The 15265-nt window shown below is 38.9% G+C and overlaps 1 protein-coding gene across 6 annotated transcripts in view; it reads right to left on the reverse strand.

Moving 5' to 3' along the window:
- ATP1B4 (ATPase Na+/K+ transporting family member beta 4) overlaps positions 1-15265 on the reverse strand; it is a 541897-nt gene that overhangs the window by 509432 nt on the left and 17200 nt on the right. For 2 of the 6 annotated variants that reach the window (XM_044057342.1, XM_044057343.1), the window contains exon 2: positions 3259-3335. In XM_044057342.1, coding sequence (XP_043913277.1) covers positions 3259-3324 — 66 coding nt within the window. In that variant the 5' untranslated portion in view covers positions 3325-3335. Of the gene's footprint in view, positions 1-3037; positions 3204-3258; positions 3336-3441; positions 3785-3875; positions 3900-15265 lie in introns of those variants that run through there. The other 4 variants (XM_044057344.1, XM_044057341.1, XM_044057345.1 and 1 more) reach the window with 4 other exon arrangements.

Genomic DNA, 15265 nt, shown 5'->3' on the forward strand with positions numbered 1-15265 from the left:
GTTGATCGAGGAGTCAGGGATCTGGGAACATATGTAGACAGCAATCACGCCTTTGACCAACATGTGGCCAAAGTAGTAAGAAAATCATTGTATGTTGCCCAACTTATATGTAATGGCATGGCATCCAGGTCCAAGAAATTCACAATGCCACTTTATTTGGCTCTTATCAGACCCATCATTGAGTATAATTGCACCCTTAAGCATGTACCTGACCAAGCATATGCAACAGTTTGAAAGCCCACAAAGGTTCCTTACCATGAGAATCCAGGGTATAATTGCCCTATATGAATTGCCTTAAAGGCCTACTTCTGTGTTCTGTCTCCTATAAGTTACTGAGAGTCGATCTATGCTTGGCATACAAAGTATTCTTGTATCCAGCTCTGATGGTCCTTGTTTACATCCACAAAGTGATCAGCAGTAGAACCACTAGATCCAAGGATTTAAATTTTACTTGTGATGTAAATAAGACATGTTGGTGCGACAGATGTGTGTCTCAAAGGATCCCCATGCTCTGGAACAGGCTCCCTATTCATGTGAAGCAGAGTCCACCCGTAACCCTGTTTAAGTGTAACCTTGACCAATGAATGGAAAATCAGGCACTTACCCCAGGCCTGGCCCCTGTGTCTCTGATTGACAGAGGCAGACAGAAATACCCAAACTACAATACTCTCCCACTTAACCTCTAGAAACTTCCTAACATAGCTCCTCTTAATAAACACCCATGATACATAGGGACACAACTGGGTTGGAATGCACGGCTAGGCTTATAAAGGTACTGGTGGTCATTAGTCTAGTATATACCTATGAATATATTGCTTTCATAATACAAAGATTTATTGTGTCTTTGATTTAACCTAGGTCTTTATAAAGTCAATACTCATAAAAACTTATGAATGTAACATATACAAAGAACCTTTATCATCGAAACCTGTTGTATAATTATTATTATTAGTAGCATTTTGTTGTTATTATTGTCATCATTGTCATCTTCATTTATTATTATTTCAGTAATGCAACTCCACATGCTCTTGGATATTAAGTGGAATCGTTGAATGTAGTTTTCGGTCACTGTGGTAACGGTACAGCATTCATACACTGAACACAAACTTAAATCTGAAAGCAGTTCTACGTAACATATAGGAAAATAAAACATTCTACTGAGTAAATAATGTAGTCTAAAATATATTTGTTGTTTTGTATTAATGACTGTCTTATTTACTAACCACCACCTTGTCTAGAAAAATCACAGATTTAATTTTAAGAGAGACAGATTACAATTTTGAACTACGCATTAACAGTTTGCAGGCTCAGTGCTGTGTAGAAGTCTCTGCCTCCTTTTTTTGGCTACAAAGAACTTTAGCGTTTCACCCTCTTGTCTGTTATTGCACTTGAAGTTATTCTGCAATCACTACTTTTTTTTTTACATCAAACAACAGTTTAGGATCAAAGCTTCTCCTAAAGAGTCGGTTTTACACTCCCGGTCAACAAATTTAAATAAATAAATAAACCACTTTGGCTAATCACGTGACCCCTACAAAATTTTGATTTGTTGTAGGCCGTGGAATACAAAGTATAACACTTTTAAAACAGAAATTTTGTAGTCACAGTGTTTTTTCTCCCGTTAATGTTAGTAGGGTTGCCACCTTTTCAAATGCCCAAAGTGGGACATTTTTGGTACAAACGTCAGATTTTGCAGAGCAAAACATACCCACAGGACAGAACTTCACTTTTTTGCCTAAATAAAAGCTTATTCTTGTAGCATTTTAGTTGCTTATTGTGTTTCTTATAACCTTTAGGTGTTTCAGATACAGAATAATTGTTTTATGCATTTGTTAAATAGGAAATATTTTCGCCCTAAAATCTCAGGACATTTGCCATTTTTTTCAATTTTTTTGCAGGACACAAATGCCCAAAGAGGGACTTTCCCTCGCAAAGTGGGACAGGTGGTAACCCTAAATGTTAGAGGAGGGGATGGTAGCGGGCAGAGAAGGTGAAGGATGTCCCAAATGATAGGAGAGGCGCACGTCTGCTGCGATCGGTAGGTTAAGGAGAATAAAATGCACCCATCAGAAAACGGCGTACCAAAACTGCAGGGTACATAAAAATCTGGACTCTTGAAGGAACCGATACACTGGCATATACACAAGAATTAGTAAGCATACCTCTCAACTCTCCTTGATTTTCAGGGACGCCTCTGATTTTGACTTAATTTTTTGATCTGCCCTTCTTAATCCTTCCTAGAATCGGTGAACTTTGGAAACAAGGTGGTGAATTATACTTAATAAATAGAGACCATAATTAGAGTTATAAAGTTCTTTTACTTCAAAAACAGTATAATTCACATTCTCTTGTTCGGTCAGTGTCTCATTATAATAATACTAATTTTTAAGTGCCCCTGATTATGCTGAGATATGGCCCTGACTGGTTGAGACCTATTGATTAGTAGATTTTTGAAAAGCGAAGTTGAGCAAGTTTGTAGTGCAATAATTCTGTATAAAGCGAAAAATAACGCGCGCGCGTGTGTGTGTGTGTGTGTGTGTGTGTGTGTGTGTGGTGGTGGTGGTGGTGGTGGTGGTGGTGGGGCTGTTAAAGGCCCAGAATCAAGGGCAATTTTTAATATTTATTGCTCCTACAAACCGAGAAACTTGCAACAGGTATCGCATTAGCAACTCAGATGTCTGCCATTATTTAGCGACTTCACTCTTCAATGCTTCGTCGAAAAACAAAAATCATGAGGAACAGGCTAAAAATATGTATACAAAATCTGGACAGCTGAGCGGTATGCGGGGTCATCAGTATTGACACTCACTTAAAATGTACACAAGACTTAGTAACATTGTATACTAAACCAGTAACTCCAGACGGTACTTTTTTTACCATAACACACAATTATTTGCGATTCACTTTAGTCGTTCTTGAGATCTCAGGGATGGTTATTATTATTACTATTTAAGGTCCGATGTACCAGCTATGAACCAATCCTTTCTAGCTCAATCATTACCATCAAAGATAGGATAGACAAGACAGGTCACTTTACCTTATTCCGACGAAACACAAGAAATTAAATATATTTCCAAGGATGGCGCTGAAGCACAGTATTGTCCATGTGTTTATAGTACAAGTAGCTCTTTCTTTCAATAAATTATTTCGGTGTTATTTACAAAACATGTTTATGTAATACTGTGCTTGCCTGGAAAGGGTCACTGCTCTTTTATTGCCATATTTCATGAATCAAGGCATGGTGTCACCCTCACTCACCATATTGTGGAGGTGCGTATTCTCCTGCTCTTCTGCCCTGCCTGTTGGCGTGGAGTTCATTTCCATGGCGAATCGCTCTACAGATAAGTGGAAAAAGAAAACACGGATTCAGCAAGCTGTTGCACGTTTTTCCTAAATGCTAATGTATCACAACCAAATAGATGCTAAAGGAAATGGTATTACTTCTCCTTGGCAACAAAAAGCAATAAATCCCACAAAGTTCTGTATAATTAGATCAATGTCGGTTCTTTTCTACCGCAGATTATTTATTTCCCGTCTTGTTAGTATCCTAGTTGATGAAGAAATTATGAATACAGGTACACTATCTTAGAAGAAACCAGTGGCCCAAGTGGATGGTATTACTTTGCCCTTGCAAGCAGGACTTTGGAGCAAAGGGTGAAAAAATAACCTGCTTTCATCATAAGGCTGAGCCCCTGCAATCAGACTCCTTCAGTGTTATGAAGACTCTGGGAGCCCACTGATTACCAGCTGGGGCTTGCTCAGCTAGCAGTGTAATAAAGGGTATAGAGTATTGAGTTTATAATTTATTTTAAGTTTCTTTCCTTCTTAGATTCAGAGACTGTAACTCACAATAAATATTACTGATAAACAAGTACCTTTTTATTAGTGACTTGTACATAGTTCAATATGTCCTTGTCAATCACACAGGCCCCTTGTTGAAGCCTGAAAAAAATGTTTTACTTCTAAATTTATCCCATTGGATCACAGCAGGGATATAGCCTGGAATCTGCCGTGTCAGTTTTCCCATGTTAAACATAGATATAAAGAGCTCAAAGCTAACAGTCCGTTTCTTCTTGCTCAAACAGCACACATCAGTATATTGTACTGTATGTCTTTTCATTATGGCATAAAGCCAGTAACAGTCACCCAACGGGAAGAGTATTTAGTCATAGCAGACACTGATTTATAGTTACTAGGAAAAATCCTTTCAGTTGAATGGCAATGACTGTCAATTAATCTGTCCTGAGTTTACCTTCATATATAACATGCCTATAAAAGAAAAGAAATGCCATATATCTTATGTATTTCAAAAGAGGGGTAATAAGTATAATTCTGATAGGCCATTTAATTTACTGACTATACTCCTAAACATCCTATGCAGTAAACGGATTTGCCCTAATCATATCAAGCTGCCTTTATACACAGGAAAGTCCTGCTGGCAATATTACAGCTATGGAATACTTCACTCGAATGCATGGGATGTGTTCTGTGGACAACAGCAGATATATTAAGTGGTTGTTCCGTAAAAACATTTGCCAAAGTACCTACTTTTGTATACCTACATTATCATTTCTTTTGGAGTGCCATTTTAAGTGACTCTAATTTCAGTAATATCTCAAATTTTGTTTCAATACTACAGTGTTTGCCCCCCCCCCCAAAAAAAAAGTAGTTTCTATTCCCATACTGGAGCTGTTAAACAGAGGTAAATGTTAAGTCAGCTGGAAGCATGTCTGTAAGAAAGAAATATGTTACACTAAGCCACAGATAATTTGGGCTTCCTGCATGGCTGCCACTAATTCTGATGATGTAACCAGAATTTGATGCTATCCTGTAGGCAACAAAACATATGATTATACCAACAGTAAGCAATATTCAAAAATGAACTCAGTCTGTTGAATGGATGTCTGGGGAGGAAGAATTGAATTTCTAAATGTCTGTTGCCAGTTACCTGGAAAAGAGGTAAAAAAGATATTGTCATCTGCATTACATGTGAATGAGAGAAATGGTCTTTGTAAGCTTGACATCAGCAAGACAGGAAAACAGTAACTGGGAGTAAAAAGATGTGCAGTACATGAGATGTTTGGATGTTCTTCGTGGTTCACTGTTGAAGTAATGACTGTAGGGTTCTTCCTGCCAGCAGCAGCCCTCGATCGGCCAGAATCCCAAAGTCTGGATTGGGCGTCAACTGAGGTCGCTTTTATCCTGATGTCAATGCGCCAGGAAGTATAAAGACCTCAGCCGACGCCATTACCCCAGTTTTTCTTGCCCCAGATGTCAGGTGCCCAAAACCTCAGCAGCCAAAATACCTCATAACAGACAATACTCAAAGAAAAAACAAAAGAGGGGGTAGGAGGGAGGGTAACTCAGACTGCAACAGTGAACACACTCGAACATCTACATTTGTGGTAAGAGTACACAACTGTACTATGTCCTTCGTGGTTCACTGTTGCAGTCATGACTGTAGGGTTGAGTCCCAAAGCTAAGAAAGGGTGGCTGAAGGAGAAACAGAAGGAGTGACCACAAAACTTTGCAAAACCGCAGCAGCAAAACCAGCCCTAGATTTAGAATAGAGAGGGAGGTTGTAATGCTTAGAAAAAGTATGCACAGAACTCCAAATAGCAGCCTCTAAAATATCCTTGGTGGGAACCCCACAAAGAACCCTACAGTCATGACTGCAACAGTGAACACACTGGAACATCTACATTTATGGTAAGAGTACACAACTGTACTTTCTCTGCACCTTATGCTAAGGTAGGGATCCTGACAGCCCTGTTATACAAGAACTGAAGTGGCTTGGCTAACACTGCTGTCTAGTCTTCAAGGAAAAAACACATAAAAGACACATTTCCTGACTAATCAGAGAATGAGTGACAAAGGAGTCATGTCCTAGACCATCCAGAGCAGCACATGAAGGTCAGAAAAGGAGTAGCAGAACTGATGGTTTAGTAAGCAGATATGCAAAGGTCACTGAGAGAAAATCTTGGGAAGAGAAAACAGTGCCAAGAATTCAGATCCCTTATCCCTGAGTTTAAAGTTTGTTCCAAATTTATATATAAGGAGTTTAGGAAGTATCAATGCCATTTTTACCAAAGATATTTGAGAACTAGAAAAAGTAACATGCATCCCAAAGGTGCTGTACTACTGCTAAATTAAACTCTTAGCTCCCGTGGTGTTCCCTCACTGACCATACATAATGTCTCATAGGAGACAAGTCCGTTGAACATGTGGGAGAAACAGACAAATGCAGGTTTTGTAAAACAAAATTGCAAACAGTCGTACACCTCGCTGGTTGTGACATACTAATAGCAAAAGGACTGTATACTAAAAGGCATAATAATAATGTGGCAAGAATGTTGCAGTGGGGATTGTGAAAACATTATGGTATTGAAGTGGCTGAAAAGCACTGGAAACATGAGCCACAAAACATCACAGAAGATGATGAAGTTTATATCACATTACCAACAGCTCAAAAGACAGATGCTAGAAAACCAGATATAGTGGTCCATGAAAAGAAGACAAAAGTAGAATGGATCACTGAAATCGCCACACCCAGCGACTACAGTGTCCTGCATACAGAGAGACACAAAGTCATAAAATATCAGGATCTGCGGGCAGCAATGAGAGCAATGTGGAAGAAAAATACCCAGACAGTTCCAATAATAGTAGTAGGAGCAACGGGTCTATTAAAAAGAATCTACAATCGTATTTAGGTATGTTGCCAATCCATGTAACCCCATACACTGGGCACAATGTTGGTGCTGCGAAGAGCACTTCTGGCTGACATCAAAGACTGAAACAATGCTAATTTCATTAACTTTAATCATACTTTGACTTAGGAATGGGGTCCATTCCCATCATGGTATTAGAAACCCAAAAGATTTGGAGGAATTTAAAAAAGGGAGGAACCATAGGGGTCCGAATGGAGAGATAAGTCAGCAAGCAAAGGAGAGAAGTATTGCTGAAACTGAGTTCATCCTCAAGTCTTGTTGAGTACCTTCATGAGGTAGATTCTGTTTTTCACAAAATCTCACCAAGACAACACTGATATATAGACTGTATTTATATAGCAAATATCATGGACAGAAATAGGTCAAAAATTCAAAAAGATAGCTGGGCACACAAGACCCAGGATAAAAAAGTGCCCAATCCTGATAGGCACACTGGTGTCAGGACCGGAAAAAATGACAGTGTTGAATCCTCAAAATACGGAAACATTCCTACAATGGGGCCAGGCCAGGCCCAGGGGGAGGATGCCCCCATATTGTAGAAGGAAGTAGCAATCCACAAAAATCACAAAAACTAATAAGCCAAAAAAGAGCCATAAAGATGATAAAGGTGACTATTGAGGTTAAGAAAGAAATTATGTATTGTTACTATTATGCAAAAAGCCCAGAACTTCTGGACACAAGATATACAAAAAGATTAAGAGAGAAATTAGAGGAAAGAAAAATACTTCCACAAGAAAAACTCAAAGAAGCCTCAAATAAAATGTGTGTTTATTAATACAACAGATTTGTGAAAAACAGTATGCAGACCAAGAAACTTTGATCTGATTGGAAAAAGAAGCATCTGAAGTAGTGAAAAAATATAAACAACAAAACCTAGAGATTTTTGAAAAGTATAAAAAAGAAATATGGACATGGGGAAGAAAGAGAGATTTGATATGGTGCAATATTTAAGCAAAGGCAAAAGCCAAATTAATCAGTATAAAGAAGGAAGCCCCAAAGATATCTGAAGAGAAATACAGGTAAAGGCATCCAAATATGGAAACTTTCACAATAAAAAATAATATCACAAATAGGGAATATAGAAAAGAAGATTAGTAAAGTAGCAGATAAAAAAAATAGAAGTTGAAGTAACAGAGTGCATGCAAAGTGAAGGATTTGGTGTAGAAGGTCTAACACAGGTTACATCACAGCATGATGCAGTCAGTCTCCAAAGTAAGGAGAAACAGGAAGATCAGGGGACATCTGAATTAGAAATATGGACATGGGAAAGAGAAAGAGATGTAATATGATGTAATATTTATGCAAAGGAAAAAGCAAAACTAATCAATACAAAAAGACCAGTACCAAAGATATTTGAAGAGAAATACAGGCAAAGGAATCCAGACTTGGAAAACTTTACAATACAAAAAAATACAAAGACAAAGAGAAAAAGCAGAAATAGAGATTAGTAATGGAGAAGTTAAAGAAATAGAAACTGAGGTTATGGAGTACCTGCAAAGTGAAGGATTCAGTGTAGAAAATCTAATTCAGAAAGAACTACAAAAGGATAAAGCAATGGACATCCAAATTAAGGGGAAACCAGTGGAACATGAAGCATTTGGTCAGGTGCCATATGAAGATATTTTGGAGCCTTCAACAGGAAGCCAGTATAAATGTTCACTTGAAGCTGGACAGCAAGGAAACTGTGGCAACTGACACAGTCAATGTTAAGGAGTGATAGGCCAGTGAGATCCCATATGACAGAGCATTGGATGGCAAAGGATAAAATTGAAGAGAATGTGCCACAGGAAGATACTACAAAAAATGTGTTCTCAGTTTAGAAGAAAATGAGTTAAGACAAGAGTTGCTTAATTTAATAGAGATAGAGAGACATGTTAAGATGAATGAAAGAAATAGACTGCAGAAGGTCAATAAAACCTAAAAAGTCAGAAGTTTGATAAAACAAATGAACACAGTAATTACGACTGTCCACAGAGATCCATACAATATAACAGAAGTAAACAGGGTATATTACTATGCAGCTAAAATAATAACTGATAAAGTTCTACCACAGGAAAGCAGGGTAGTGAGGGAAAGGAAGGGGAGAAATCGAATGCCCTCATGGAAGTATTAAATAGAGAAAACTATAAAACAAGACAAGAAGTGTCACTGTTAGAAGACTATAGAAGAGGGAATCGATCAACAAAAATACGTACAAAGACAGATGTGATAAAAATGCGCAGTATTAGAACAGATCAGGATCTATCATGCACTATCACGAATAAACTAAAAATCTCAGCACATGCAGAAAAACTTAAAAGATATGCAGATAAATATAAAGGAAAAGTATAAAATAAGCAATTTATTGATGAGTGAAAAAAGTTTTATAGTGAACTGGGAAACAAGGTAAAAGGAATTGAAAAACCAACAAAAAAAGAAGAAATAGATATATTTTGGAGAAGTATTTATGAAGATCCTGTGGAACATAACAAAGATGCTAAATGGATAGAAGTAAAAGAAAGAATAAGAAGTTTAAGGTACAGGATATGAAATGGGATGAAGTAACAGCCAGAGAGATTGAAACAATGTGAAGAAAAGCCTCTAATTGAAAAACCCTAGGCCCAGATAAAGTGCCTAACGTCTGGTTAAAAGTATTAACATCTTTGCACAAAGATTTAGCCATGAGTAAGAACTATTTATATGCATACGCTGAACAGACACCAACCTGGCTAACAACAGGAAAAACAATGCTCCTACTCAAGAGTGCACCTGCAAGCTACCCTAAAAATTATAGACCAGTAACTTGCCTTCCAATGACGTATAAACTCTACACTGGAACTGATGTCAACAGAATTTATAGTCATTTAGAAGAAAACTCAATTATGGCAATAGAACAAAAGGGCAGTAAAAGAAAGTTATATGGAACAAAGCATAATTTTTTATTAAATAAAATCATAGCGGAGAACTGTAATAGGGGAAGAATCAAAGTATGGCATGGATTAACTACAAAAAAAAATTTGATAGTATCCCACATTCTGGTTAAAAGAGTGCTTAAAAATGTATAAGACATACCCTACACTGATTGACTAGATTACAGTGACCATGAAACAGTGGCAGACCACTTTGCAATTAAGCCATGATAAATGAAAATTATTATCCCAGGGATAAAAATTCAAAGGGGGATATTCCAGGGTGACTCTGTCACCACTGCTATTCTGTCGTGCCCTTAACCCATTAAGCTGTCTACTTAACTGCTTAGGCCATGCCTATACTTTGGCTCTTAGAAAACAACAAAGTGTATCTTCTCTTTGTCTATGATTTAAAACTGTATAGCTTATCAGATGTGGAAGTGAAAGCACAACTGCCAGTTTTCAAAACTTTTTCAGATGATATAAGAATGTTATTTGGTCTTGATAAATGTGCAAAAGCAACCTTTAAAGCAGAAAAACTGCAGCACCAAGAAAACATTAGTTTGGGACAAGAATGTGGTATAAAAAACTTGAGCAAGAGGGAGTGTATAAATATTTGGGAATTAATGAAGGAACAACAATAAAACATGAACAAATGTGAATAAAACTTAGCAAGGAATACTTTAGAAGAGTTAAATTAATCCTGAAAACAGCACTGACATCTAGGAACAAAATTCAAGATATAAACCAATTTACTATTCCTGTCCTAACTTACAGTTTTGGAGTGATTGACTGGTCCCAAAACCTGATGGATAGACTAGACAGGAAAACAAGAAGGATGCTTCATGCTCACCAAATAATTTATAAAAATCAGTGCATACTAAAATTATATATTCCCCGTTCCGAAGGAGGGATGGGCCGCCTTGAAATTGATTACATGTATAGATCTGCAATTGTGGGACTGCACATATATCTCCTGATCTCACAAGACCCAAATGTAGTGAAAGTTTTAAAACATGAGGAGAATAAATCTAAGATGACTTCTCTGCTTAATCTAGCAGAAGCATATCGGCATCGAGCAGGAATGAAAATCAAACCAGAAGTAGATAAAAATCAGGCAGCAACTAAATGTGCCAAAAAACAAAAGAAAGAATATAATGTGAAGGACCAGATGAGAAGGCAAGAAATGTGGAAAATGCATAAATATAGCTGCAAGTGTAGAAAACTTCTGGAAGAACCTCATGTTGATCAGACTCGAATGCAGGAATGGTTAAGGAGAGGCAAATTCAATCCAAGAGATGAAAGTTTAAGATTGGCGGCCCAAGGTAGTGGGCTACATACACGTTGGTTTACAAAGTCCATTGAACAGGTGGGAGAAACAGACAAATGTAGGTTTTGTAAAATAAGAGTTGGAAACAGTTGCACACCTCATTGCTGGTTGTGACATACTAATGGCGGACAGACTGTATACTCAAAGGCTTAATAATGTGGCAAGTCTGTTGCAATGGGGATTGTGCAAACATTATGGTACTGAAGTGGTTGAAAAACACTGGAAACATTTGCCACAGAGCACCATAGAAAATTATGAAGTCTACATTAAATGGGATCATCTGTTGCCAACAGTTCAAAAGACAGATGCTAGAAAATCGGATATAGTGGTCTGTGAAAAAAAAAAACAAAAGTAGTATTGATCATTGAAATTGCCACACCCAGTCACTTCCCAACAGAGAAACAAAATCTTAAAATAGCAGGATTTGCAGGCAGAAATGAGAGCAATGTGGAAGAGAGATACCCATACAGTTCCAATAGTAGTAGGAGCAATAGGTCTTATAAAAAGGATTCTACAATCGCATTTAGATGTGTTACCATTACATGTAACTCCGCATGAATTGCAGAAGGAGTCATTACTGGGCAAATTGCAGGTGCTGGGAAGAGCAATTCTGGCTGACATCAAAGATTGAAACAATACTAATTTCATGAACTTTAATTGTACTTTGACTTAGGAATGGGGTCCATTCCCATCATGGTATTAGAAACCCAAGAAATTAAAAAAGATTGTTGGCCCAAGATAGTAGGACTACGTACATATTGGTTTACAAAGTACATTAAACGTGGGAGAAACAAATAAATGTAGGTTTTGTAAAACAGAATTGGAAATAGTTGCACACCTTGTTGTTGGTTATGACATGCTAATGGCGGAAGGACTGTACACTGAAAGGCAAGTGCAACTAACATTGGGCAAGTCTGCAATCCAGGTTGTAGCTTATTACAGATCCCCCACCATGCCCCAGGATTCCCACTCTTCATTTCTTAAGATACTGGAAAATATTAAGGTACAACCCAATACCTTAATTATGGGCAATTTCAACTACCCCACCATCAAATTGGAAAACTACTTATGTGGCAACTCATTTGCTCAACGTTTTCTGGAATTCATAAATTCCAGCACCTTGGATCAGATTGTCCACACTCCCAACAGGGGCAGGAATATCCTGGTCCTGGTCATTACCAATATTGTTAACCGGTGTTCCACGCCAGAGGTCAACTCCTCTCTGGTCAGATCCGACCACAAGCTAATCACCCTAGGCATCCATATCCCACCCCCACCCCCCATTAAGGAAACCACCATCAAAAACTACTCCAAAGCCAACTTCATGCTTCTTAAGACAGAAGTGGCAAACTTCATGACACCCGTGCAGATGGAAAATAGAGGTATGACTGCTGAATCTTACACAAATGCACTGTATAAGCACATACACAAGTGCATGGATCATGCTATCCCCAACAGAACCAAGATGCTATCCTCCAAAAAAGGAAGCCAATCTGGTGGTCCCCTGCCATAAACAAACTCTAAAACAGAAGGAAGAAGCTGTTTCAAAAAAGAGTAAAATCCCAAGATTGGAAGAACTCCCTGGTCAGCCTCAGCAGGAAGCTGAGATCCCTCATAAAATCCTCCAAAGCCAGTTATGAAAATAAAATTGCCACTGATTCCAAAGACAACCACAAAGCATTCTATAGCTATGTCAAGAATCTCATTGGCAACACTAAGATCTGCTCTGAGCTACAGCACAATGACACTAAATATACAGAACCAACCGATATTGCCAACATCCTGGCAGATAGGTTCAGTGCTAACTTTACCCCCCTCTCACCCTCCAAAGGGCCCATCTTAATACTGGAAGAATCCAAAGCCCCTGTAATCATGGATGAAAAAGTAAAGACCGCACTCTCTAAAGCCAAGAACACAGCATCCATGGGACCAGACAACATCCCAGGCTGTGTACTGCACGAACTACAGAACGAGCTGGCACCCCACCTAAGTACCATGTTAATTCATAGCCTCACCTCAGGCTATGTGCCTACTGAAAGGGACACAGCAACGGTTATCTCAGTCCACAAAGGGGGTGCCACGGCAGACCCCGGAAACTATTTCCCCATTAGCCTGACGAGCCTGGTCTGCAATGCCATGGAATGTATCATTTTGGAGCCTATAAACAAAGACATAGGTAACCTCCAAACCCTGTACCCCACTCAGTTTGGGTTTGTAAAAGGTAGATCATGTCTATTAAACCTGATTGACTTCTTTGAAGCAGTCACTAGAGACGTAGACAAGGCCAAGGTAGTGCACACAGCCTTTCTTGACCTTGCCAAGGCTTTTGATACCATCCCCCACTCTGGAACTATAGATAAACTCACTAAACTGGGAATAAATCCCTATGTTACAAGATGGGTGGCCAACTGGCTCACTGACAGAACCCACACAGTAAAAGTAGCTGACTCCAAGTCCGACTTCAGACCAGTGATGAGTGGAGTACCACAGGGTTCGGTCCTGGGTCCTCTCCTGTTCGGCATCTACTTCTCTGAAGTGCAGGCCAACACAGAAGGTCTTTGGCTAACAAAGTTTGCAGAAGACTGCAAATCACCTAATGATGTAGACATTCTACAAAAGGGCCTCACAGAGACAGATACTTGGTGTCAAAGTCATGGCCTCAAGCTCAATGCCAAGAAGTGCATTGTCATCCCCTTTGGGAAAAAACCCGGCACCCATGAACTACCACATAGGCGGTAGCTCACTAAACACTGAAAGTGTGATGAGACCTCAGGACACAGGTGGACAGTAGTCTCTTCTTTGATAACCACATCGCCACAGTAGTCCGGAAATTCTTCTATGTGGCACACCTCATCACAAAAGGGTTCTACTCTAGAAAAAAGGAGGTCATGGTTCCTCTCTACTCATCCCTCATCAGACCCATTATAGAGTACAATGCACTGTTTGGCATGTATCACACAAGACACCTACAACAATTGGAAAGGCCACAGAAATACCTCACTAAGAGGATTACCGGCCTCAAGCAGATGCCGTATGCAGACCGTCTCAAAAAACTCCAGCTCTACTCCGTCACACATCACCTACTCAGAGGCGATCTCTGCCTAACATACAAAGCTATGTGAAACCCAGAGCTGTTGGACATGCTACACTTAAAGAAATCCCAATCTGTCTGAACTACATGCTCCAGGGACCTAAACCTTGTCATCACAATAAACAGAACATGCTGGAGGGATAGATTTCTGTCCCAGTGACTTCCCATACTCTAGAATGAACTACCTATTCATGTCAAGCAAAGCTCCTCATTGGCCCTCTTTAAGAAAAATCTTGATGACTGGATGGGTAATAGAAAATTCACCCCGGGGATCACTTCTGCAACACTGCTTGACTGGGGCACAGGAAAATAATTTTCTTGGGTAGCGAAAGCTGGGGAACCTTTTTGGCTAGGCTTATATAGGCCCCAAGGCTGATAGCCTAGTACCTACCTATGAGCCTATGAATGTATAATAATGTGGCCAGTCTGTTGCACTGGGGAATTGTGCAAACATTTCGGTACTGAAATGGCTGAAAAACACTGAAACTTGAACCACAAAACATCATAGAAAATGATGAAGTCTACATCACATGAGATCAACCATTAGCAACAGTTCAAAAGATAGATGTGAGAAAACCAGATATAGTGGTGCATGAAAAGAAGACAAAAGTAGCATCGATCATTGAAATCGCTACACACAGCGACTTCAGTGTCTTGCATACAGAGAGACACAAAGCCATAAAATATCAACATTTGCAGGTATTAATGAGAGCAATGTGGAAGAGAGATACCCATGCAGTTCCAATAGTAGTAGGAGAATAATAGGAGCAAAGGGCCTTATAAAACAAGAATCTGCAATCATATTTAGATATTTTGCCAATACATGTAACGCCATACAAATTGCAGGAGTCATTTCTGGGCACATTGCAAGTGCTGCAAAGAGCACTTTTGGCTGACATCAAAGATTGAAACAATACTAATTTCATGAACTTTAATCATACTTTGACTTAGGAATGGGGTCCATTCCCGTTATGGTATTAGAAGCCCAAAAGATTTGGAGAAATTAAAAAAGGGAAGAACCATCTACCTCTGAACTATGACTAGAACTATATTCCTTGTAAAAGTCTGTTTGTATCTAATTTTCTCTGAACATCATACTTTTACACCTCTGCTATATCTGACACCAAAGCATGAGCCTTATACCAAGCTATAGTGTCTTATGTGAACAGTTCTAGGGTGCATCTTCTAGTTACATTAAACCCCCTCAATTTTGAATCGAAGTGAGTGC

The sequence above is a fragment of the Protopterus annectens genome, chromosome 15.part0, assembly GCF_019279795.1.
Source record: "Protopterus annectens isolate FY-2018-M chromosome 15.part0, PAN1.0, whole genome shotgun sequence".
In the NCBI taxonomy this organism is placed as follows: Eukaryota; Metazoa; Chordata; order Ceratodontiformes; family Protopteridae; genus Protopterus; species Protopterus annectens.